Source organism: Schistocerca serialis, chromosome 1, assembly GCF_023864345.2.
Source record: "Schistocerca serialis cubense isolate TAMUIC-IGC-003099 chromosome 1, iqSchSeri2.2, whole genome shotgun sequence".
In the NCBI taxonomy this organism is placed as follows: domain Eukaryota; kingdom Metazoa; phylum Arthropoda; class Insecta; order Orthoptera; family Acrididae; genus Schistocerca; species Schistocerca serialis.
In genome coordinates, this window is record NC_064638.1 from 608,407,123 (window position 1) to 608,430,178 (window position 23,056).

Genomic DNA, 23,056 nt, shown 5'->3' on the forward strand with positions numbered 1-23,056 from the left:
TGGTTGTCACTTATAACCTGTACCCGCATGGACTCACAGGAACTATGTATCTCAATTTTGTTACATGATAAAATACTTCTAATAACAACAAACATGCCCACCATCAACTGTGTTTCATCAATCCTTTCTGGACACCATTACGTACCCTGCGAAAATTTCAGCTGAACTTATCACTGGCTTTAGCCAGCCTTTGGTACCTGTAACTATCTGTATGTCAGTGCTTTCTGTTAGCTAATACAGCTGTGGTTCTTTCCCAGCACAGCTGTGAAAATTCACGACTACAATACTGATTGTCCCTAGCTCTACTCTCTTCCTGTGTTTGTCATGCTCCCTTTTTGAGACTGAAGCCCTTTCTGTACTTTCCTGAGACCCTTTGGCCTAAAAATCTACTCAGTCCATTCCACTCAGATTCGACTACCCATGTAGCTACCTTGTGTGTATGGTGGTGTCCTAACCTATTTAACATGGAATCCGAAATCCCGCCACCCTATGGCACAAGTCAACAAACCTGCAACCTACATAGTCGCAGAACTGTCTGAACCTCTGATTCAGATGTTCCACTCGGCTCTGTACCAAGGGTCCTCAATTAGTTCTGTCGATGATGCTGCAGATGGTGAGCTCAGCCTTCATCTCGCAAGCAAGACCGGCAATCCTTACCTCTTCAGCTAGCCACCTGAATCCAGTAAGAATCTCTTCCGATCCAAAGTGATACACATTGTTAGTACTGACACGAGCCACCACCTGCAGTTGGCTACACCCTATGCTCATCGTGTGAGGTTTTTTTTAATAAACTTGTTGTAGCTGCAAGGAATCTGTAATGGTATCTTGGCAATAAAAATGACAAGGACAAATTACTAAGTCCAAGACATGAAATTAACTAGGTATTTATTCAAACTGTATAAGATACTAAGCCTCTCCTCCAACCTGAAAAGCCTTCACGAATGAATGGCAAGCCAAAAATGTAAAGACAGTGAAGTCATCCACTTTTCTCCAGCATGAAGTAAAGTTATAGGCCATCTATTAAGACATAAAGGACTCCTGAACACAATCGTAGAGGGATATGTCGAGGGAAAAAGACCAAGAGGCAGACCACGACTGAGGTACATGAATCAAATTGTGAAAGATGTGGGATGTAACACCTATAAAGAAATGAAGAGAAAAGCTGAAAGTCGCACAGAATGGGGACAAGCTGCCATTGTAGCTGTTGCAAACCAATCCTTGGATTGACCACTACAGAAGAAGAAGAAGAAGAAGAAGAAGAAGAAGTAAAAAGTCTCTGTCTATGTGCCCCTGACAAACAGAGCTAGCAATGAAACACCTAGGTCCCCAATGGCTTTGCTGCTGACAACATAGTGCTCATCCAACTCTGCCCCGCAGCTCCAACTGCTGCTTCTCTGCCAAATGGCTGGTTTGAACTTTCCCGACTGACTCAGCTGTTGTTCTCAAGGCTTCTGTCCCCTGAATATTGACCTCCTCCTCCTCCTCCTCCTCCTCCAGCCTCTTCTGCCTGGCATTACCCTAAGGTGCGTGGAAGAAGAGAGATGCTCAGATTTTTGTTGTTGGCTGATGAGGTAATGTTAATACTTTGATATTGTACAGAGATCGAATTGCCACTCCAAAAGTTGGCAAAGCAAGTCAATACCACAGGCATTAGCAAGGGCCCCTTGCAATTTGCAACAAAGGATGGGAGGCACCCCTGAAGACTGTGGGTCCCCTCTCAGCACAGCAGCACCCTGAAGCTTAGTCAGTATAGTGTTAAGCTAGCAGGTACTCTGCTCAGCTCGAGACCAAGCTACAGTAGTCAACATTATCGTCTAAGACCAATGCGATAGCTAAAGTTTCTAATGGAATTGTTGGACATTGTACCTGAAGAGAACAGTTTGTTAATTAGTGCATCAGTTGATGCTTTGCAAGTCCATGACAGCTGTAAATTATCAAGTACTCTTGTGATAAAGAAGAGTGTCAAAGTTAAATAAATCTTTTATTCATTTATGTAATAAAGCGAACAAATATTTCATGTGTTCTCATTTGATGAGCCATCTCTGAGAGCAGTCATAAGACTCAACAGTTGTGGCCAGCTGAAAATAGTTTCGCTTGGTCGCAACAAATACCAATCTACCTATATTGGCCACATTATGGAGTCCCCTTTATGACCTGTTGTTCCTTCTCTTCCCTCATCTTAAGTTTTCTATTGCATGTAGAACGCTGGCTCAGTTTCTTTAACTATACTACACTCATCATGCTTTATCAGCTCTTGTAAATCAACAGCTGGTCACCCTATACAAGACATATGTGGGCCTACTAATCACTCCACTGTTTGACAGTCATTTTAGTACATCTTTCTTATGGTGACTGACTACAGGCCCTGCTTCCCCGGACTCTGGCAACAATTCACTACACCACCTAAGCCCAGTATCTAACTTTTTGGTAACATTATGTCTAGTGATTTCAAGACTGCACTTTTATCAGTTAGGGTGACACTGATTCAAATAAAATGGTAGATGATTAACATAGAGCAAGAACAGTAATGGGCTCATGATTGAATCCTACAGAAGTCCACTTTTTCCCTACTCTCTCTCTTCTTAGGCACGTACTGTGGCATCCGTCTTTGTATAATAACATGTAAAAGATCTCAGCTTCCTATATTTTTAACCATTTGAAGTTTTATTATACGCTCAGTGAGAGCTGCCTCAGTAGAGCAGCCCCCTGAAATCCATATTTTGATGAACTAAATATTCTATTACTAGAGAGACAGGTGGCAGTTCTCATGTACAGTACTTCTCAAAAAAATTTTGGAAAATCGTGTGAGCAGTGAGTCTGGCCAGTAGTCATTGAGCTCTGTAGAGTCACCTTTACCATAGAGATGCCTAAAAATGTTGTATTTTAATCTGTCTAAAAAATTACACTAAATTAATGGTGTATTACATGTTTCACTAAGTACATTACGTATTGTAGGGCCAAAATTTTTTTAATGTAGTATTGGACACATCATTAACTCCATAAAACTCTTCACTCATAATGATCATAATTATTATATTGCATATCAGAATATGTGAAACTATTTTTTGCTAAATTTTTCTTTCTTTTTCAGTGCACTATTTTACTTTATCTTCTATAAGTAACTGGACAGATAAATAAATCTTCTCACTAAGTGACAGCAGGGAACACACATATAAAAAGGTATTACAGTTTGCAATATTTCAGAGCCAGTGGCTCCTTCTTCTGCCAGGAGAAGGAGCCACCAGCTCTGAAAGCTTGCAGACTGTAATGCCTTTATAAGTGTGTCCTCCTGCCACTGCTTAAGGTGAGTAGATTTTTGTATGTATTCAATTACTTGTATTTTCAAAAACTGATTATTTTTGTTACTTTATCTTCTGGAACTCTTGAACCAATTTCCTCCTCTGTTTGTAAATATCTGTTACACATCAACTGTCTTTTACATTTCTTCCGTTCTCTTTGAAAGGAATAGCCTTCAATGGCTTCTTTCCCTGAATGTTTTAACAATACTCCATGATGATTTTATTTAGTGTCTAATCTGTCAGTTTTTGAGGTTTTTAATTTTTATAACATGTTACACATTTTTATAATATGAAAGTACTTCTGGGTTCTTATTTGTTCAGGCTATTTTATAGATGTCCCTCTTCCATTTTGAAATACTCTGCTACTTGTAGTCATAAAACATCTCTTTGGAGACTCCCTAGTTATTTAGTTGTTTTTTGGAAAAAAAAATCATAAGTGGATACAAAGTTATTAAGAAACATGTCGAATTTAGAGTTGGGATTAGGCTAAATGTAAATTTTATGAAGTCAGCATTTTTTAGCTTACTCTAAAGTCTTCCATTGTTTTGTCATTAATCTATCTCAGTGTTTTCTTTGAGTAGTTCTGACCTGTATACATGGTGTATTTATATATTGTGACTAACTGAGCAATGTCATCTGACAACCCATTTACCACAAGATAGGCATCTGCTTGTTTACCTTATGCTTGCTATATGAATACATAGTTGACCAGGTTACTAGCATCTTCAGCAACTCGCGTAAGGGAATTTATGACTGATACTATATTGTAAATGGCCTATAACATCTCTAGATCATTGTTCCTGTCAGATTCCTTTAAAAGAGCTTTATAGAAAAACCACCAATCAATAATATCTTCCTTTTGTCTTTCAGATACTACAGTAAGTCTTCAAAACTCTCCCCAGCTACCCAGTAGTGACCTGTAACAACATCAAGAATTATGCTGTATTAGTTCAAAAGTGCATGTTTCTAGATCCCGATATATACACAATTTATGATTTCGAAATTTTTGAATTTATATTCAGTATTTGGTCTATTGTCATGTTATTCGACGGACTTGTTTTCCAGTAGATTAAGTTGTAATGGACTGATATTTTCCATGTTGTATGTCTTAAGGCTGTGATACATTTTCAGATGTGGTGTCCACCTACTCCACCACAAGATGAAAATGATGTTTATATAGATCACTCTCTTGGTTTTCTGTATGAACAAACAATAATGTCTGAATCTCAGCTACCTGCAGTTTATGTAAAGAAGGACTTCAAGCGATATAGACTGGACATTTCTCCTGGATCAGACAGAGATGGTATGTTTGTAACCTTTTTGTTTGTAATTACAGCTATTAAATAGAAGTCTGCTCTGTTTACCACGAATGTGTACTTGTCCCCCCCTCCCAGGAGTCACATCCAGTTTTCCAATAGTATATTGTATTTGCATACAGTGTTCCTTATTTTGTGTCATTTGCCTGGTGGAAAGAGCAGATATATTATTTTATGGGAAGGAAAGTCGCTACTCACCATGTAACGGAGATGCTGAGTTGCTGATAGACACTCTCAATTAAAGCTCAATAACATATGCTGTAATCCATTTCCTCTTGTTTTTGGGTTTAATTTTTCCAACTATCTTTTCTGCTGCTTTGTATATACCAGATTTAATTTGATCCCAGTTTTCATTTACTCCACCATTTGAAAATACTTTGCTCATGAAATTTTACTATGCAAACTGAAATCACAGGCTATCAGTGACACTTGTGTTCTGAGATGTTTATATTTTCCCACCTCCGCGTTGCAAATGTTTTGAGTGAAATGCCCAGTCGATGTGCTGTTGTTTTCACGTCAATTCTACCAACATTTAGAGTTGTTTAGTTCTCTGGGTTTTGTAAAATCCCTGGATTCATGTCTCGTTGCTGTGCAGCCTATGAAAAGGATTGCGGAAGACTCCCAAATAAATTCCAAAATACAGTGCAGTGCAATATATTTCCAGGACTCTGGTGTCCGAGCCTGGTGAACTGTACCGGTTACATCACATGTACCCAAAGTTGACATCAAACGACACAGAGTTCACAACAATCAACAAACGAGTGAACCTACAATACATTTGCTCGCAACCCTAGCCAAAAAACGAGTGCCCCAAGGCGCCTGTGTGACCTCTATTTATACTTTTGTTAACAATTACCTACAATGAAAATTACAATTTTATGTAAAATCACAATTAAAAGTTAAACCGAATATGAGCTACACACTGCTAAAAATTTACAATCTCAGTGCTGAACAAGATGAACCTATTTTCAACTTAGTTATGAGTTAATATAACATTTTCTGACCAATTATGTTACAGGTAACAATTACATTTCTAAATTTGTTTATAACAAATCAACTAGTGCCTGAATTTTAGTGCTAACATATATCGGAGATTCAATTAACATGCTTTATTTATATGTTCTATTTAATTTGCTGTAGTAATTTTGTACTGATAGGTTTGCTGGTACCTCCTGACCATGTGCTCTATTTCTTTCGATTAGTTACAGTATTAATTTTACATTTATATTGTGTTTCTCACATAAGAACAATGTTAAATGCTTTTGGCACATTCAAAATGCACACGGTGGCTTTTACGCATATGGTTTCAGCAAAGCATCGTTTTCGGATTATATGTATACTGAAATAGTGGTTACTTTTGTATGTAATTTGGAAACAGGTCACTTTACAATTGGACAGTTAGGACTGGTGTTTATCTTTAATGCTCTCCGAGGGGTTCTGATAGGTAGTAATGAGATACAGTAATATTTCAGGTCTTATGCCCAAAACTTTGATTAATTTTCAATTGTCTGAGGATATCTTTAATTACATGATCACACTCTGAATAGTGATTGGTTGTTTGTTCCTCTTCATCATAAAACACAATATTCAATGTAATTTCTTTATTATTAATCAGCCTCAAAATTGTTGTTTTCCTTTGGTAAACTGCAGGTTCTTTCTGTTTTGTGAAAAAAAATGAAGACTGAATTATACAGTATTACAATATTTAGTCTCTTGTGATACTTGAATAAAACCATGGATATTCTCTTTTACATGTTAAATCCATCATTACATCAGCTCAGAGTTACTCTTAGAGTCATAATAGCTTCCAGCACAAAATAGTTTGCTTTTTATTTTCTTTCAATACTTCTTTGATTATAAAAACTTCAAAATGCAAATAATGGCATTAACTCCCCAGAAATGGTTTTTCTTTTCAGTAAATAAGGCTATAAGTATTAACCAGTGAATATTTTCTTTCTGTGTATGTTCACTGTTTTAACTGGAGTTATTGACATTACTCATAGATCACATATAAATAAACTTCATGTGTTCTCTGATGAGTTGCTAATGCGCCCTGAGCAAATTTTAACTCAAAATATGTGACAATATTCTCCTTTCAGTTTTTCTAGTTCTTAATAATTGAAAAGAATACAAAGTTTTTTGTGTAATTTGAGTACAATGAATGTAGAGATCTACAATACTGGAAAACCAGATTTTCTTGCAATTGCAACAGTCATTTAAATTGCAATGGTGGCTGGCTCAGCATATATGCCTATTACTTTTAAAATACTGTCTCCAGAATGTCGTGTTGTTCGTGTGCATGATACAAAACAAAAATAAATACATGAATATTAAATATTAGTTACAGATTAAAAAATGTAACGCACAGAGTCAAATTAAATATGTGTTTATTATAACACTTTAATATATTTTGCATGTCATTGCGTCTCCATGTCTGTGATTGCTTAAGGGAGAAGAACAGCTGTGTTAAAGTCTCAACACTTTATAGGAAAGTTCCACTTGTCAAACCCTCATAGCACCCAGACCCTGCCAAGCTGATCTTTTTAATTTACCACACCCTCCAAAATTCCTTTCCCACAGCTCAAAATTCAGAACCCAAACAAACCTAAAACACTGTTGTTAATCTTTCCACCAAAAACCTCAGTCCTACAGAAGTTTCAGTCCTATCCAAAGGCCTCACTTGCAGCATAACACCAGAGATTAACCATGTTGGACTTGTAAAAGGCCTACTCTCCTCCCTGTGTTTCCTTCATCGGAAACTCTTCTTTGCCCTCAGTCCCTCCTACCAAGTCAACCTATCCCAATACTGAACATTGCCTCTCCCAATCATACTACTAACCAAATGTGACCCTCACCCTCTCCTACCTTACCACCCCTACCACCCCTTGCTTATCTTCCAGGAATCCCTTACCTCCGACTTGGTCTCACCATTCTTTCCCAGGTCCCCACCTAAGAACACTAACCTTTCAGCAGAAGAAAACAGCCATACACAAACTTAAAACAGATTCTGATCTAATAAACCCCCTGTAGACAAAGGCTCTACCTCTGTCATGGTAAGTCACAGTGATTACCTGGCAGAAGACCTCTACCAAGTGTCTAATTCCTCCACCTACAAGCTCTGCCATAGTGAGTCCATCCCAGAAGTCCACGATAACCTTCAAACCCTATTGAAATCCATAGGACCCTCCCAGAACCACTTCCTGGAATCTATTTCCCTCCTGACCACAGCACCATCCCACACACCAACTTTCTGCACAAAGTCCACAAACCCAACAATCCTGGATGCCTCATTGTAGCTGGTTATTGTGCTTGGATTGAAAGAATTTCTGCTCTTATTACCGTTGTCCAAAACCAGGCCTCCCACCTCAAAGATACTAAACACTAACCACTTCCTTTACCTATTCTCCACCATTCCTCCTGAATCCCTTCTCATCATTGTTGAGACCACCTCCCTACACATGGAATTGATGGCATTTCCAGCAAAATACTAAAAGCTTGTTCTCAACAGATAAGGAAGATTCTCGGCCACCTGTGTAATAGCTCTCTGGAACAGGGCATTTTCCCCGATAGACTGAAATTTGCTATTGTTATACCTTTGCATAAAAAAGGGGATAGATCTGATGTCAACAATTACTGTCCAATCTCCCTTCTAACAGCTTTATCCAAAATTTTTGAGAGAGTAATGTATTCAAGAGTAGCTTCACATATCTCTAAAAGATGAAGTACTAGCAAAATGTCAGTTTGGTTTCCAGAAAGGTTTTTCAACAGAAAATGCCGTATATGCTTTCACCAATCAAATTTTGAATGATCTGAATAACCGCACACCACCCATTGGGATTTTTTGTGATCTCTCAAAGGCTTTCGATTGTGTAAATCATGAAATTCTGCTAGACAAGCTCAGGTATTGTGGCATGAGTGTGACAGTGCACAAATGGTTTAATTTGTACCTAACTGGAAGAGTGCAGAAAGTTGAAATAAGCAGTTCTCATAATATGCAAAGATCAGCACATTCCTCAAACTGAGGAACTATCAAGAATGGGGTTCCACAAGGGTCAGTCTTGGGCCCTTTGTTGTTGTTAATATATATTAATGACTTGCCATTCTATATTCATGAAGAGGCAAAGTTAGTTCTCTTTGCTGATGATACAAGTATAGTAATCACACCTGACAAACAAGAATTAACTGATGAAATTGTCAATAATCTCTTTCAGAAAATTACTAAGTGGTTACCGAGCGAGGTGGCGCAGTGCTTAGCACACTGGACTTGCGTTCGGGAGGACGACGGTTCAATCCCGTCTCCAGCCATCCTGATTTAGGTTTTCCGTGATTTCCCTAAATCGTTTCAGGCAAATGCCGGGATGGTTCCTTTGAAAGGTCACGGCCGATTTCCTTCCCAGTCCTTCCCTAACCCGAGCTTGCGCTCCGTCTCTAATGACCTCGTTGTCGACGGGCCGTTAAACACTAACCACCACCACCACCACCACCACCACCTACTAAGTGGTTCCTTGTAAACGGACTCTCACTGAATTTTGATAAGACACAGTACATACAGTTGAGATTAAATTAGAAGAAACACATTGATGATCTGCTGAATCGTGAGAGTTCAGCTACTTATACAATAAGGGTCATTGCAAATTTTGGTGATAAACATCTTAGTAAATTAGCTTACTATGCCTATTTTCACTCATTGCTCGCATATGGCATCATATTTTGGGGTAATTCATCACTGAGGAATACCGAGCAAGGTGGCGCAGTGGTTAGACACTGGGCTCGCATTCGGGAGGACAACGGTTCAATCCCGCGTCCGGCCATCCTAATTTAGGTTTTCCGTGATTTCCCTAAATCGCTCCAGGCAAATGTCGGGATGGTTCCTTTGTAAGGGCACGGCCGACTTCCTTCCGCGTCCTTCCCTAACTCGATGAGACCGATGACCTCGCTGTTTAGTCTCTTCCCCCAAAACAACCAACCAATCACTGAGGAATAAAGTATTTATTGCACAAAAGCGTTGTAATCAGAATAATAGCTGGAGTCCACCCAAGATCATCCTGCAGACATTTATTTAAGGATCTAGGGATATTCACAGTAGCTTCTCAGTATATATACTCTCTTATGAAATTTGTTACTAACAACCAAACTCAATTCAAAAGTAATAGCAGTGTGCATAACTACAATACTAGGAGAAAGGATGATCTTCACTATTCAAGATTAAATCTAACTTTGGCACAGAAAGGGGTGAATTATACTGCCACTAAAGTCTTTGGTCACTTACCAAATAGTATCAAAAGTCTGACAGATAACCAACAAGTATTTAAGAAGAAATTAAAAGAATTTCTGAATGACAACTCCTTCTACTCCATAAAGGAATTTTTAGATATAAATTAAGAAAAAAGAGAAAAACCAAACAAAAAAATTATTAAAAAATTTAAAAAAATAAAATAAAAAAGTTGTTATGTTTACATAATTATGTTGTTAAATTAACTTAATTATGTCATGAATTGGAAAATTTGACTCATTCCACATAATTACGAAATATCGTATTCATGATCCATGGAACTAGTATTAATCGAATCTAATCAACATCCCTCATGCCCATGGCCTTACTGCAATCGAACACTACCTCTTCCAATGTCCTTCAGATTCGGAACCTACTACCTCATTCCTTATGCTACTTACCAACTATATCCTGACACATAACTACTTTTCCTTTGAAGGGAAGTTATACAGAGAAATCCGCAGCACAGTCATGGGCACCCGCTTGGCACTTTCCTATGCTAACATATTTCTGGACCAACATCCCTCATTCCCATGGCCTTACTGCAATCGAACACTACCTCCTCCAATGTCCTTCAGATTCGAAACCTACTACCTCATTCCTTATACTACTTACCAACTATATCCTGACACACAACTACTCTTCCTTTGAAGGGAAGTTATACAGAGAAATCCACAGCACAGTCATGGGCACCCGCTTGGCACTTTCCTATGCTAACATATTTCTGGACCATGTAGAGAAAACCTTTCTAGCCTCCCAAAACTCCCAGCCCTTGACAACTTTAACACTTCTCCCATCCACTTCACATGGTCCTCCTCAAACCACCATATCACCTTCTGGACATTAACTTCCACCTCTGTGGTGTCTCCATCCACACCTCTGCACACATTAAACTCACTAACCATTAACAGTACCTGCATTTCAATAGATGCCATGCCTTCCACACCAAAACATCTTTCCCACGTAGCTTGGCCACTCATTTACAACATATCTCCAATGATGAGACTCCCTTGCCCATTATGCTGAAGGTCTCATGAAGGGTTTCACAGACTAACACTACTTTCCAAACGTAGTCAGCAACCAGATTTCCTGTGCCATATCCTCACACTCCATCAATCCTCCATTGTACCAATCCTCCCACCACCAACCCCACAAATCAGCTATCTGTCGTAAGGGCTTTGAAATGAGGAACATCGTACTCAAGATACTGTCCACCCCTCCTAAAGTGGTATTCTGTTTTCAACCCAACTACACAACATCCTACTATCCCTAAGCCATTCCCACCCCCAACTCCTTGCCACAAAGATCATATCCCTCTGGAAGACCCAGGTACCAGACAATTCACTCACCCAAACTTCCTGCTCCAGTCCTGTCACAGGCTTACCCTAACCCATCAAAGGCTCGGCTCCCTGTTAAAGCAGCCGCGTCATATACCTAATCTGGTGCAAACACTGCATAGCTTTTTGTGTCATTATGACTTCCAACTAGCTGTCCACCTTGATGAATGGCCAATGCAAAACTGTTACCAAGAACAAAGTTGACCACTCAGTGGAACAACATGCAGCTGAGCGTAACATGCTCAATTTCAATGACTGCTTCAGAACCCAAGCCATCTGGATCCTCCCCTCCTCCATTAGCTTCTCTGAACTACGCACATGGAGTTATCCTTGCAACACGTCTTCACTTCCGTTACTGTCCTGGGCTTGATCTTTGAACACACTGTCACTACATCCTCCACCCAGCAATTTCCCATTCCTTCATCCCCTGTTCCAGTTCACATCTCCATGTCACCTTCAGCATGCACCACTTTCCACCATCTCTGACCCTGTGCATCACATATGTAGCTCATGCACCTGCCACCCCTCCCTCCCACTTTCCTAGCTAGCAAATTACTTTATCAAATTACACACTTCCTTCTGTAACAGAAAAGGGCCCAAGGTAGGGGAAGGAGGGAGGGTGGAAGTTAAAATGTTGAATCCTTTGTTGAGTAGTGTCTTAGTATCTGGCCTGCTTTTATTCTGGACCACTATAATTGATTTGTTAAAGGCATTGAAGGGATTTTTCAATGTTTACCTCCTTTACAAGCATAATGATTGAATGATCAAAGTCAACCATATCAGAGACAGGATTATCACGGACAATTTTATGATAGTTGTGACAAACAACTAAATGGTTTGATCTTACGGTATTATAAATAAAGGTGACAAATGAATTGTCGATAGGCACACAAACGAGATTGAAAACTTCACTAGGATGAAAACTGTTTCAAATTAGAGTACGTACACACACACACACACACACACACACACACACACACACACACATTATTCACTTTCTACGATAACCTTCCTTAGCATAATAATACATGTATGCAGTTGCAAGCAAATGGCAATAACCTGCAGGTCCCAGGAATAGAAATTAACTACGTAAAATTCTAATAAGTAACACAAGTAGTACTACCCCTCTTGCATGCAAAGATTTCATTTACAATTTTATTAACTACTGTTCTCTTACAATTTACTATGACTCATTCCAAGTCCCTGAAATGCTTTCATAGTAGGAGGTCCTGGATATGACATATCCATGAACATCTTACACTTCTTCTATCATTTCGTGAGCATATAAATGAAATACCAGGGAAGATAATTTGCAACCACATAATACGCCCTTTTTTAATACATGCTTGTCTCATCTTTCTACTTCCTTTGCAAATTGAAAAGGGCTCTACTGCTACTGCTCTCCAGTACTATCTGCTGCTGGGATTTGAACACATCTTTATATTTTTGATTTGATAAATTTCATCTGGATTTTATGTAAATATATTTCAGTAATGGAAATTCCAGGATGGGAAGAGGAAAATAAAAATGAAGAAAGGCAGTTACTCACCTCTACTTGATTGACACCTGTTACAGTGACTTGACTAGTTTTCAGGCTGCCACTCTTTTTTTGAGTGAAAGTACAACTGTCACACACACAACCACAAATACAACCAAGCTGGTTGATTTGGATCCTCTCTCGTCTGAACAGTGTAGGTGGGAACTGCCAAAATACCTTGCATTATTGCAATGCCCTTGACCTCAATCTCTAGTCATCCATACCTCACTCTCGTTTCCTTAACCTCCATAATTATTTTTGTTCTCCCCCCCCCCCCCCCCCCAATCCATTTCCCAAGAAACTTCTTTGTGTTTTGAATGTCACCTTTTCAATCCACATTTTGCTACTTCCTGTTTATACTCATTGGCGTTACCCCACCTACTTCTGGCCCCATACATTGTATCACTTTCCATTTGCCACATACCCTACCTCTTGTCCTACTCCTGCCAACTTGAGCAACAATTCATAAACAATCAGTGTGCCACAAGTGTGTATGTGGAAGAGGGACGCACTTACACTTAAAACAAAGCTCAAATGCCAGTAGTGTCAGTACCTTTGCACGAGTCTGTACGTCACCCATCAGTTAACTATATATGAGTGGTTTTCTTTCCTCAGTTTTATTTGTTATGTAAATATGTTTTCGCTTTTTTCCGAGCACTATTTTATCTCTATCTGATTCATGAATGATAACTGAGCATCATTTTTATGTCTAATACAGAGTGACTGGCTAGTACTGCTTTGACCCCTTTCTTTTGTCCAATGTTTGTTTGTTGTTCTGCTTGGAAGAGCATATAAATTAATATGTTACTAAACTCAGAAACATGCTCTTTAATAAACTTTGTCATTATTATATCATAACTACTAGAATTTTTTTTAATTTTATTTTGAAGATTTGTGCTGGTGTAGTGACAGTTCTAAACAACCTGCTTCCCACAGCCCATTCATATTGTTTCTTGTTTTCAAATTATGATCCAAAAAATAATAATTTTCCCTATTAATAAAAAATTGTATAATGAATGACATTATATATAGATAGAAAGCTCAAAGTAATGAGTTACTAGACTTTGACTAAAATATCCTGAAACATGAAGTCATTTCTTAGTTTCTGTGTAGCTATGAAGTCTAACCATGTATTCAACAATGGTTTCCTTTGACCATAAGTCTTAGAGAAGTTGTTTGGAATGCTCTGCGAGCACTTTTCACTCAACTGATGAACTTTCACCACTTTCAGTCTCTAATGAAGTACCATCACATTCTTCTTCACTTTCTGAACCAATAAATTGAATGTTAAACTCAGGACCACTGTAGCCATCCTTTTTTGAAAGCACTGCCTAAACAGCAATAGAGGAGAGAGTCTGAGAGAACGCGTTTTGTTGTCAAGTATCCAACGCTGCACACAGTCAAGATGGAGTCTAGTGGCAATTACCTCAACCAAAACGTGACTGCCAGGCAACAAATGTAGGGCCATTTGCTCTCTAGTGGCCAAATACTTAACTATCAGTGCTGAAGTGGATATACGAAAGTTTTAGTTTTTCAAAGGTCTGTTCTTAAGTTACGCAAGTATACTCGCGATTTTAAGTGTATATGAAATGATAAAAATAATTTAACTCAGGGTTTTATGTTAAGGGGTTAACTGAAAACGGAATTATTTTTATGGCATTTCTGTTGATGTAACAGATGTAGAAATGTATGAAATTAAATTTGAGAACACAGATTGTAGATAGTAGGTAGTTAGAAAATTATACTCATCTTGCAATTCTTGTCACAGATAATGGTAGTTAGAAAATTAGTCTCATATTGCAATTCTTGTTGTCACAGATAATAGTTCAGCTCCTTGTCCTGTAAAAAAAGGGGGGGGGGGGGGAGGGAGGGACAGGAATCACCTCTAGATGGAAATTTCCACTTGAAGTGTTTCAACCATTAGTATTCGGTATCATTATGTTTCTGTCCATTCGTGCATAAAGGCCAGTTAACCCTCCTAGTACCTCAAGGGTCAAAATTACCCCAAAAGGACTATGGGAATATACGTATATATCTCCCTTGTTTACAAAACTGTTATTTTCAAAATATATCACTTTCGCCCTCCGAGACAGTTGTATCCCATGATGTTTCATTCATTTTTATATTTACAACACGTTCAAATTTTTACATGGTGTTTTGCACTGAGTACTCTTGAGTTCAGTATGATACCATCTCATTTGTGTCCTGAAAGTAACATTTATGGAAATAGAAGGATGAATGTTATGGTGAACAGCTATTCTACAAAACATCTGCAATAGTAAAAATAATATTACCTGCTTACTTTTGTACCAGTCATTAGTGTTTGTTTCATCAAATGTTGTTGTACTCTTTCCAGTACCAATGGGATCAATATAAGCACATTGTTTTGTCCAGTGTCAAAAGGGTAGGCGTCTTTTAAATTGTTGCCTGGTCAGATGTATGGCGAATGGCGGGGAAATGGTAGCAAGGGACAGGAAAGGACACCAGGTGCACTCAGTGTGTATACCTGGGGGCCTCTTTCAACATGTTGGAAGAGGCTGTTCCAGCATTCATTGAGGGAACAGTGTGCAACCAGCTGTAGACTGTGGCACATATTGAACAAATGATACATATTGGAACAAATGATGCCTGTCATACGTAAATCATTCCAGCAACTGGCAGAGAAAGTTGAGAAGACCAGCCTTGTGCATGAGTTTAATTTAACTCAGGGTTTTATGTTAAGGGGTTAACTGAAAACGGAATTATTTTTATGGCATTTCTGTTGATGTAACAGATGTAGAAATGTATGAAATTGAATTTGAGAACACAGATTGTAGATAGTAGGTAGTTAGAAAATTATACTCATCTTGCAATTCTTGTCACAGATAATGGTAGTTAGAAAATTAGTCTCATATTGCAATTCTTGTTGTCACAGATAATAGTTCAGCTCCTTGTCCTGTAAAAAAAGGGGGGGGGGGGGGAGGGAGGGACAGGAATCACCTCTAGATGGAAATTTCCACTTGAAGTGTTTCAACCATTAGTATTCGGTATCATTATGTTTCTGTCCATTCGTGCATAAAGGCCAGTAACCCTCCTAGTACCTCAAGGGTCAAAAATTACCCCAAAAGGACTATGGGAATATACGTATATATCTCCTTGTTTACAAAACTGTTATTTTCAAAATATATCACTTTCGCCCTCCGAGACAGTTGTATCCCATGATGTTTCATTCATTTTTATATTTACAACACGTTCAAATTTTTACATGGTGTTTTGCACTGAGTACTCTTGAGTTCAGTATGATACCATCTCATTTGTGTCCTGAAAGTAACATTTATGGAAATAGAAGATGAATGTATGGTGAACAGCTATTCTACAAAACATCTGCAATAGTAAACATAATATTACCTGCTTACTTTTGTACCAGTCATTAGTGTTTGTTTCATCAAATGTTGTTGTACTCTTTCCAGTACCAATGGGATCAATATAAGCACATTGTTTTGTCCAGTGTCAAAAGGGTAGGGGGTCTTTAAATTGTTGCCTGGTCAGATGTATGGCGAATGGCGGGAAATGGTAGCAAGGGACAGGAAAGGACACCAGGTGCACTCAGTGTGTATACCTGGGGGCCTCTTTCAACATGTTGGAAGAGGCTGTTCCAGCATTCATTGAGGGAACAGTGTGCAACCAGCTGTAGACTGTGGCACATATTGGAACAAATGATACATATTGGAACAAATGATGCCTGTCATACGTAAATCATTCCAGCAACTGGCAGAGAAAGTTGAGAGACCAGCCTTGTGCATGGAGTTTAATTTAACTCAGGGTTTTATGTTAAGGGTTAACTGAAAACGGAATTATATTTTATGGCATTTCTGTTGATGTAACAGATGTAGAAATGTATGAAATTGAATTTGAGAACACAGATTGTAGATAGTAGGTAGTTAGAAAATTATACTCATCTTGCAATTCTTGTCACAGATAATGGTAGTTAGAAAATTAGTCTCATATTGCAATTCTTGTTGTCACAGATAATAGTTCAGCTCCTTGTCCTGTAAAAAAGGGGGGGGAGGGATAGGAATCACCTCTAGATGGAAATTTCCACTTGAAGTGTTTCAACCATTAGTATTCGGTATCATTATGTTTCTGTCCATTCGTGCATAAAAGGCCAGTTAACCCTCCTAGTACCTCAAGGGTCAAAATTACCCCAAAAGGACTATGGGAATATACGTATATATCTCCCTTGTTTACAAAACTGTTATTTTCAAAATATATCACTTTCGCCCTCCGAGACAGTTGTATCCCATGATGTTTCATTCATTTTTATATTACAACACGTTCAAATTTTTACATGGTGTTTTGCACTGAGTACTCTTGAGTTCAGTATGATCCCATCTCATTTGTGTCCTGAAAGTAATATTTATGGAAATAGAAGGATGAATGTTATGGTGAACAGCTATTCTACAAAACATCTGCAATAGTAAAAATAATATTACCTGCTTACTTTTGTACCAGTCATTAGTGTTTGTTTCATCAAATGTTGTTGTACTCTTTCCAGTACCACTGGGATCAATATAAGCACATTGTTTTGTCCAGTGTCAAAGGGTAGGGGTCTTTTAAATTGTTGCCTGGTCAGATGTATGGCGAATGGCGGGGAAATGGTAGCAAGGGACAGGAAAGGACACCAGGTGCACTCAGTGTGTATACCTGGGGCCTCTTTCAACATGTTGAAGAGGCTGTTCCAGCATTCATTGAGGGAACAGTGTGCAACAGCTGTAGACTGTGGCACATATTGGAACAAATGATACATATTGGAACAAATGATGCCTGTCATACGTAAATCATTCAGCAACTGGCAGAGAAAGTTGAGAAGACCAGCCTTGTGCATGGAGTTTCAATGAGCTCGCAATTTTTAGCATTGTCTCCAGAACTAATTGTGGCTCTTTGGTTCTGAGTTGAGTGGAAGGACGGAACCAGAGTCTTCGAAGGTTCTGTGAGAAGCTAGACTACGAGTTCCTGGACTTGCTTCATAGGGTTGAGAACTGTAGGGTCACCCTAAAAGGGTCAATTGTGCACTACATGTCAGAGGCTGCTACTCAGGTAGCTGACTGTGTGAGGGGTGCACACAGGGGTTTTATAGATTCAGCGACTCTCCATCCAATCCATGTATCGATAGCTGTAGCAAACCCAGAATTGTCAGTGTAAGAAAGAAAGACATGCCTTTCATATGTGGGAGTATTAAAATCCTAATGGTTAACAGCCGAAGCATTCACAACAAAGTGTCAGAGTTTGAAGTGCACTTAAAAAACACTGAAGCTCACATAACACTATGTACAGGAAGCTGGTTGAAACCTGAAATTGATAGCAGTGAGATTTTTGAGGAAAATTTAAATGTATATCAAAAGGCTAGGCAAATGGGAATTGAAGGTGGTGTATTTGTCACAGTAGACAAGAATTTCAAATCCCCCCAATATAAAAATTGAAACTGCATGTGAAATTGTTTGGGCAAGACTCAGTATCAGTGATGTCTGTAAAATGACAGTTGGATCCTTCTGTCACCTGCCAGACTTGTTTCCTGATGCATCTGAAAACCTTTAGAGAATACCTCAGTTCACTTGCCTGTAAGTTCCCCAATCGTACTGTAATCATTCGCAGAGACTTTAACCATCTAACAATCATAGAGGAAATTACAGTTTTGTTAGTGGTGTTCATTATAAGACATCCTGTGAAACATTACTAAATGCCTTCTCTGGAAACTACCTAGAACATATAATTATGAACCCCACTCTTTACGAAAATACTTTGACTCTAGTAGCAACAAACTGACCTAACCTCTTTGAGGATGCCCACATTGAAACGGGTAACAGTGATCATGGCACAGTTGTGAAAACAATGATTACCAAAGTACAAAGGACACCTGAAACAAGCAGAAAAATAAATATGTTCAGTAGTGTAATATCTCAGTTAGTAACTTGAAACCTTCAGCACAAGGCAGGAGCATGTAGAGGAACTATGACTCAAGGTTAAAAGAATAGTTGACCATGCACTGGATAGCTATGTATCCAGCAGAACAGGTCATAATGGGAGGGAACCTCCAACATATACAGATATCATAAAGAAACTTCTAAAGAAACAGAGATTACTGTATAATAGATGTAAAATAAAGTATTAGGCTGTATACAGAGAGATGCTGAATGAAACGTGCTTGACTGCCAAGAAAGCAATGCGTGGTGCCTTCAGTGAGTACCATAGAAGACTATTGCCAAATGATATTCCACAAAACCCAAAGAAATTCTGGTCGTACATAAAAGCTGTTAGTGCCTCCAAGTTACAATCCAGTTCTACACCTACATTTATACTCCGCAAGCCACCCAACGGTGTGTGGCGGAGGGCACTTTATGTGCCACTGTCATTACCTCCCTTTCCTGTTCCAGTCACGTATGGTTCGCGGAAAGAATGACTGTCTGAAAGCCTCCGTGCGCACTCTAATCTCTCTAATTTTACATTCGTGATGTCCTCGGGAGGTATAAGTAGGTGGAAGCAATGTATTCGATACCTCATCCAGAAACGCACCCTCTCGAAACCTGGCGAGCAAGCTACACCGCGATGCAGAGCGCCTATGTTGCAGAGTCTGCCACTTGAGTTTACTAAACATCTCCGTAACGCTATTGCGGTAACCAAATAACCCTGTGACGAAACGCGCCACCCTTCTTTGGATCTTCTCTATCTCCTCCGTCAACCCAATCTGGTACGGATCCCACACTGATCAGGAATACTCAAGTATAGGTCGAACGAGTGTTTTGTAAGCCACCTCCTTTGTTGATGGACTACATTTTCTAAGGACTCTCCCAATGAATCTCAACCTGGTACCCGCCTTACCAACAATTAATTTTATATGATCATTCCACTTCAAATTGTTCCGCACACATACTCCCAGATATTTTACAGAAGTAACTGCTACCAGTGTTTGTTCTGCTATCATATAATCATACAATAAAGGATCCTTCTTTCTATGTATTCGCAATACATTACATTTGTCTATGTTAAGGGTCAGTTGCCACTCCCTGCACCAAGTGCCTATCCGCTGCAGATCTTCCTGCATTTCGCTACAATTTTCTAATGCTGCAACTTCTCTGTATACTACAGCATCATCCGCGAAAAGCCGCATGGAACTTCCGACACTATCTACTTGGTCATTTGTGTATATTGTGAAAGGCAATGGTCGCATAACACTCCCCTGTGGCACACCAGAGGTTGCTTTAACATCTGTAGACGTCTCTCCATTGATAACAACATGCTGTGTTCTGTTTGCTAGTAACTCTTCAATCCAGCCACACAGCTGGTCTGATATTCCATAGGCTCTTACTTTGTTTATCAGGCGACAGTGCGGAACTGCATCGAACGCCTTCCGGAAGTCAAGGAAAATAGCATCTACCTGGGAGCCTGTGTCTAATATTTTCTGGATCTCATTAACAAATAAAGTGAGTTGGGTCTCACATGATCGCTGTTTCCGGAATCCATGTTAATTCCTACAGAGTAGATTCTGGGTTTCCATAAACGACATGATACGCGAGCAAAAAACATGTTCTAAAATTCTACAACAGATCGACATCAGAGATATAGGTCTATAGTTTTCCGCATCAGCTCGACGACCCTTCTTGAAGACTGGGACTACCTGTGCTCTTTTCCAATCATTTGGAATCTTCCGTTCCTCTAGAGACTTTCGGTACACGGCTGTTAGAAGGAGGGCAAGTTCTTTCGCGTACTCTGTGTAGAATCGAATTGGTATCCCGTCAGGTCCAGTGGACTTTCCTCTGTTGAGTGATTCTAGTTGCTTTTCTATTCATTGGACACTTATTTCGATGTCAGCCATTTTTTTCGTTTGTGCGAGGATTTAGAGAAGGAACTGCAGTGCGCTCTTCCTCTGTGAAACAGCTTTGGAGAAAGGTGTTTAGTATTTCAGCTTTACGCGTGTCATTCTCTGTTTTAATGCCATCATCATCCCGGAGTGTCTGGATATGCTATTTCGAGCCACTTACTGATTTAACGTAAGACCAGAACTTCCTAGGATTTTCTGTCAAGTCGGTACATAGAATTTTACTTTCGAATTCACTGAACGCTTCACGCATAGCCCTCCTTACGCCAACTTTGACATCGTTTAGCTTCTGTTTGTCTGAGAGGTTTTGGCTGCGTTTAAACTTGGAGTGAAGCTCTCTTTGCTTTCGTAGTAGTTTCCTAACTTTGTTGTTGTACCATGGTGGGTTTTTCCCGTCCCTCACAGTTTTACTCGGCACGTACCTGTCTAAAATGCATTTTACGATTGCCTTGAACTTTTTCCATAAACACTCGACATTGTCAGTGTTGGAACAGAAATTTTCGTTTTGATCTGTTAGGTAGTCTGAAATCTGCCTTCTATTACTCTAGCTAAACAGATAAACCTTCCTCCCTTTTTTTATATTCCTATTAACTTGCATATTCAGGGATGCTGCAATGGCCTTATGATCACTGATTCCCTGTTCTGCACATGCAGAGTCGAAAAGTTCGGGTCTGTTTGTTATCAGTAGGTCCAGGATGTTATCTCCACAAGTCGGTTCTCTGTTTAATTGCTTGAAGTAATTTTCGGATAGTGCGCTCAGTGTAATGTCACTCGATGCTCTGTCCCTACCACCCGCCCTAAACATCTGAGTGTCCCAGTCTATATCTGGTAAATTGAAATCTCCACCTAAGACTATAACGTGCTGAGAAAATTTATGTGAAATGTATTCCAAATTTTCTCTCAGTTGTTCTGCCACTAATGCTGCTGAGTCGGGAGGTCGGTAAAAGGAGCCAATTATTAACCTAGCTCGGTTGTTGAGTGTAACCTCCACCCATAATAATTCACAGGAACTATCCACTTCTACTTCACTACAGGATGAACTACTACTAACAGCGGCGAACACGCCACCACCAGTTGTATGCAATCTATCCTTTCTAAACACCGTCTGTGCCTTTGTAAAAATTTCGGCAGAATTTATCTCTGGCTTCAGCCTGCTTTCTGTACCTATAACGATTTCAGCTTCAGTGCTTTCTACCAGCGCTTGAAGTTCCGGTACTTTACCAATGCAGCTTCGACAGTTTACAATTACAATACCAATTGCTGCTTGGTCCCCGCATGTCCTGACTTTGCCCCGCACCCTTCCTAGTGAATGAGACGAACTGAAATTACGAAAAGCAAAGCAACAGTTGAAATGCTTAACTCCATTTTCAAATGTTCCTTTACAAAGGAAGATCCAAGAGTACTCCCCAGTTAAATCCTCGTATCATTGAAAAGATGAATGAAATAAGTATTACTGACATTGGTGTTTGGGAAACAGGTGAAATCGGTAAAATTGAACAAAGATCCAGGGCCTGCTGGAATCCCTGTCAGATTCCATACTGAATTTGCAGCTCAGTTAGCTGCTGTTCTAACTATAATCTGTTGTAGATCCCTCAAACAAAAATCCATGGCCATTTCTTGGAGAAAAGCACAGGTCATACCCTTCTACAAGAGGTGATCCACAAAACTACTGTCTAATATCCTCGACATCAGTTTGTTGTACAATCTTGGAACACCTTCTGAGGTTAAACATAACGAGGTATCTTGAAGAGTATGACCACCTCAATGCCAACCAGCATGAATTCCAAAACAATTGATCATATGAAACCCAACTTGCACTTTTTTCACTAGACTGACTAAAAGCTTTGGATCAAGACAGTCAGGTAGATGCAGTATGTCTTGATTTCCAAAAAGCATTTGACTCAGTGCCACACTTACGCTTACTATCAAAAGTACAATTATGTGGGGTATCAAGTGAAATTTGTGACTGGATTGAGGACTTTGGCAGTGTGTTAGGCATAAACTGTTCTGAGAAAGTCTATAAACAAAGTTTCGAAGAATCAGCTTTAGATGATGACTCTAGGAATATACTAGATCCTCCACATATCACTCACATAGGAATTGTAGTACAAGATTAGAATAATTACAGCATTGACCAGAGGCATTCAAACATATAATTCTTCCCGTGCTCCATACATGAATGGAATGGGAATAAACCTTAATAACTGATACAGTAGGGTGTACACTCTATCATGCACTTCATGGTGGTCTGCAGAGTATAGATGTGGATGTAGATAAAAAATCATCTGTCTTGTTTTGAAAGCTATATATTTTTCTCAAAGTATATGGCTCCCCTCTCTGAGTCGGTTGTATTCAATGACATTCAATTTTATGTTTACAACACATTAAAATTGATTCTTCTTCTTCTTCTTTGTTTCTTCAGCATAATATTTATGAAAATATA

General features: G+C 39.2%; 1 protein-coding gene across 4 annotated transcripts in view; it reads left to right on the forward strand.

Moving 5' to 3' along the window:
• The window catches only part of LOC126477588 (helicase domino), a 423,343-nt gene that overhangs the window by 255,843 nt on the left and 144,444 nt on the right, over positions 1-23,056 (forward strand). For all 4 annotated transcript variants that reach the window (XM_050103628.1, XM_050103631.1, XM_050103630.1 and 1 more), the window contains one exon: positions 4,431-4,602. In XM_050103628.1, the coding sequence (XP_049959585.1) occupies positions 4,431-4,602 (172 nt within the window). The remainder of the gene's footprint in view (positions 1-4,430; positions 4,603-23,056) is intronic.